This window comes from Myotis lucifugus, unplaced genomic scaffold, assembly GCF_000147115.1.
Source record: "Myotis lucifugus unplaced genomic scaffold, Myoluc2.0 scaffold_197, whole genome shotgun sequence".
Taxonomy (NCBI): Eukaryota; Metazoa; Chordata; class Mammalia; order Chiroptera; family Vespertilionidae; genus Myotis; species Myotis lucifugus.
Window position 1 is genome coordinate 1254940 of NW_005871245.1, and position 3525 is coordinate 1258464.

The following is a 3525-nucleotide window of genomic DNA, read 5'->3' on the forward strand; positions in this document are numbered from 1 at the left end:
GGCGACTGGAAGGGTAAGCAGGCCGGCGGGCTCTGCGAGATCGAGGTGGCCTCAGCCCCGGGGCCTCACAGGAAGTATCGTTCCTCTTCAGCCTTCTCTCTTCTCGCGAAGCTCCCACCGGCTTCCTTGATGGCGCCCGAGTCGGTGCTGAATCTCGCTGACTGCGGAGAGAGACATGACATTGGGAAAGGTGCTGTTGGTGTGGGGGGGCGGAGAAAGGGGGGCGGGGGGCAGCGGCCGCTGCCGCGGGCCTACCCGTCCGCAGCCGAAGCCTCCGGCTCGCATGGCCCGCACTCCCCACGCTCCGAGCCTCAGCCGCGCCGCCGTCGCCGGGACCGCCATGGTAGTCAGTGCCGCGCAGCTCCGGACGCAGACGGTGCGGGCTCCCGGGGCGCTAACGGCGCAGACGGCCGGCGACCAATCCTTTCCCCGGAGGGGCGGGACGAGCCCGGGAGAAGCGAATCATGGAAGGGAGAAGGCGGGGCGGGTGTGGTTCGCGGCGAATCCTGAGCAGGAGGCGGGCCTATTCGCAGCCAATCCCTAGCAAGGTCTCCTGGGCCAAAGGATAGGAAAACAAGAATGGAGGACGTTGGAGGCGAGTCCCTCGCGAGGGAGGGTCAGAAGACATTAGATTGAAGCGAGGCGTCCACTCCCCACCCCACGATTCCAATCCCAAATTTATTATTGTTAAACACCCAAAGGAAACCTTCCCTTTCCTGGACCGCTAGGGTCAATCAGATACTAGACGAGCCTTGACCGGTGGTTCAATGGTTAGAGCGTAGGGCCAATGTACTCAAGGGTCACGTGTTCGATCCCCGGTCAAGGGAACAGGTACCTCGATTCAAGGTTGTACCCCTCGCCTTTGGGATGTTTCTCTCTCTCTCTCCCCCTCCCTCCCTCCCTTCTACTCTCACTCAAATCAATGGAAAAATATCTGCTGGTGAGATTAACAACAATAGCAAAGATGCTATAAGAATAGTTAGATAAAAAAAAGATTGGTAAGATGTTATAGGGATTGGAGTGGGGATATCTATGTCCAAGATAGCTGGACTTAGTTGGGTTGTGGGTAAAAATGTTGTATATATACATGTATATGGTCTCTTTTTAAAAAAATATATTTTATTGATTTTTTTTCTTACAGAGAGGAAGGGAGAGGGATAGAGAGTTAGAAACATGGATGAGAGAGAAACATCGATCAGCTGCCTCTTGCACACCCCCTACTGGGGATGTGCCCACAACCAAGGTACATGCCCTTGACCAGAATCAAACCTGGGACCCTTGAGTCCACAGGCCAACACTCTATCCACTGAGCCAAACCAGTTAGGGCCATGTATATGGTCTCTTAAGAGGTATCAATGTTGTTTTGTTGCATTGACATTTCACTCTAAAGTCTCAGTTTAAATGTCACCTCAAAGAAATCATCCCTGATCTCCTTAGTCATTCTATCATAGCTCCCTCCCTGTTTTGTTCTTTCTCTCTCTTTGCACTTTTCACTTTCTGGAGTTATCAGAGTCATGATCAAATAGGCATTAAATTAATATTTGCAAAATGAATTAATGTGTTACCAAATGGTGTGGTGCAACGAAGAGAAGAGCATAAGTAGGAGTCTAGGGAAGGCTTTGCCTTGACATTCCTTCAGCCACGAACAAATATGAACAAGAAAATAGTAGTTTATAGTCTTTGCCTGCCTATGTCATATTTTCTCTCTGTTCTCAGTTTTTTTTTTTTGTCCTGTGGATGAGAGAGTTAGGCCAGATTATCTATGTTACTCATGATTATAACACTTCTTTGTTTTCTATGAAATGGTAGAACTGTTTTTATTAATCATCTTAAAAACATTTTCTTTTACATTTTTTTATTGATTTCAGGGAGGAAGGGAGTAGGAGAGAGATGGAAACATCAATGATGAGAGAGAATCATTGACTGGCTGCCTCTTGCATGCCCCCTACTGGGGATCGAGCCCGCAACCCAGGCATGTGCCCTTGACCAGAATCGAACCTAGGACCTTTCAGTCCACAGGCCAGTGCTCTAGCCACTGAGCTAAACCAGCCAGGGCTATTAATCATCTTTTGGTTGGAAAAATGCCAGTCCTGTATGACTTGGGAGAATGGATGTTGGGGCACATTTTCAAATGTTCATTTCAGAAATTTTGGAAAAAGACAAAAGCAGGGTAGAAATAATAATCATTTGTAATTTCTACCTGGTGATAATAATTTGGTGTGTTTCTAGATGATCTTTAAATACCATTTCACTTTCAGAAACTCTGTTTCTACTTCTCATATTGCTATTTCTTGACTATCTCCTAGGCTGGGCATCCAGTGGAGGGTCTTACAGAGTTTGTGTGAAAGATCCATCTACGCCAGTGATGGTGAACCTTTTGAGCTCGGCGTGTCAGCATTTTGAAAAACCCTAACTTAACTCTGGTGCTGTGTCACATATAGAAATTTTTTGATATTTGCAACCATAGTAAAACAAAGGGTTATATTTTTTATATTTATTTTATATATTTAAATGCCATTTAACAAAGAAAAATCAACCAAAAAAATGAGTTCATAGGTTCGCCATCACTGATCTAGGCACTAGGATGACTGTAATAAAAAAAAATGGAGAAATTGTAAAATTTCAACATTGCTGGTGGGAATATAAAATGTTTCAGCTGCTGTGGAAAACAGCTTGGCAGTTGCTCAAAAGTTAAATATAGAATTTCCATATGACTCAGCAATTTCACTTTAGGTATTTGGTATATACACCCCCCACTCCCCACCCCCAATAGAAAATTGGTACTCAAACAAATACATGTAGCTTCAGGTTCATAGCAGTACTATTATCACAATAGCCAAAAGCCAAAAGATGGAAACAACCCAAATGTACATCAACTGATGAATGAATAAACGAACTGTGGTATATACACACAGAACAGTGGAATATTATTCAATCATAAAAAGTAATGAAGTAATGAAACATGCAATACCTTAGAATGTGGTTCTCAACCTTCCTAATGCCGCGACCCTTTAATACAGTTCCTCATGTTGTGGTGACCCCCAACCATAAAATTATTTTCGTTGCTACTTCTTAACTGTAATTTTGCTACTGTTATGAATCATAATGTAAATATCTGATATGCAGGATGTATTTTCATTGTTCGAGACCCACGGGTTGAGAACCTTGAAAACATGCTAAGGTGAAAGAAGGCAGACACAATAGGTCACATATTGTATGGCTGCATTCATATGAAATGTCCAGAATATGTAAATCTATAGAGACAGAACATAGAATGGTTGTCAGGGTTTGGGAAGTAAGGGGAATGGGAGAAACGGTTTAATTGGTGCCAGATATCCTTTCTAAAGGCCAATGAGTTGTGCACTTTAAAACGGTTAACTGTATGTCATGTGTGTTTCACCTTAATTAAAAAAAAAAAAAAAAAAAAAGGAGCCTTCAGTTAGCGGTGTCAGGCTGGGCTCCGAGCCCTTTAAGGGTCCCCAGGAAGGAGGCGAGGCCGGAGGTGGGTCTGGAAGAATCACGTGA

General features: G+C 44.4%; 1 protein-coding gene across 1 annotated transcript in view; it reads right to left on the bottom strand.

Moving 5' to 3' along the window:
• Nucleotides 1–406, bottom strand: part of ATP5IF1 (ATP synthase inhibitory factor subunit 1) — a 3090-nt gene extending 2684 nt beyond the window's left edge. Inside the window, exons 1-2 of the mRNA XM_006097263.3 lie at nt 256–406; nt 70–161 (exon numbers count right to left, since the gene is read on the bottom strand). Coding sequence (XP_006097325.1) covers nt 70–161; nt 256–342 — 179 coding nt within the window. The 5' untranslated portion in view covers nt 343–406. The remainder of the gene's footprint in view (nt 1–69; nt 162–255) is intronic.
• Between the last annotated feature and the right edge of the window lie 3119 nt (nt 407–3525).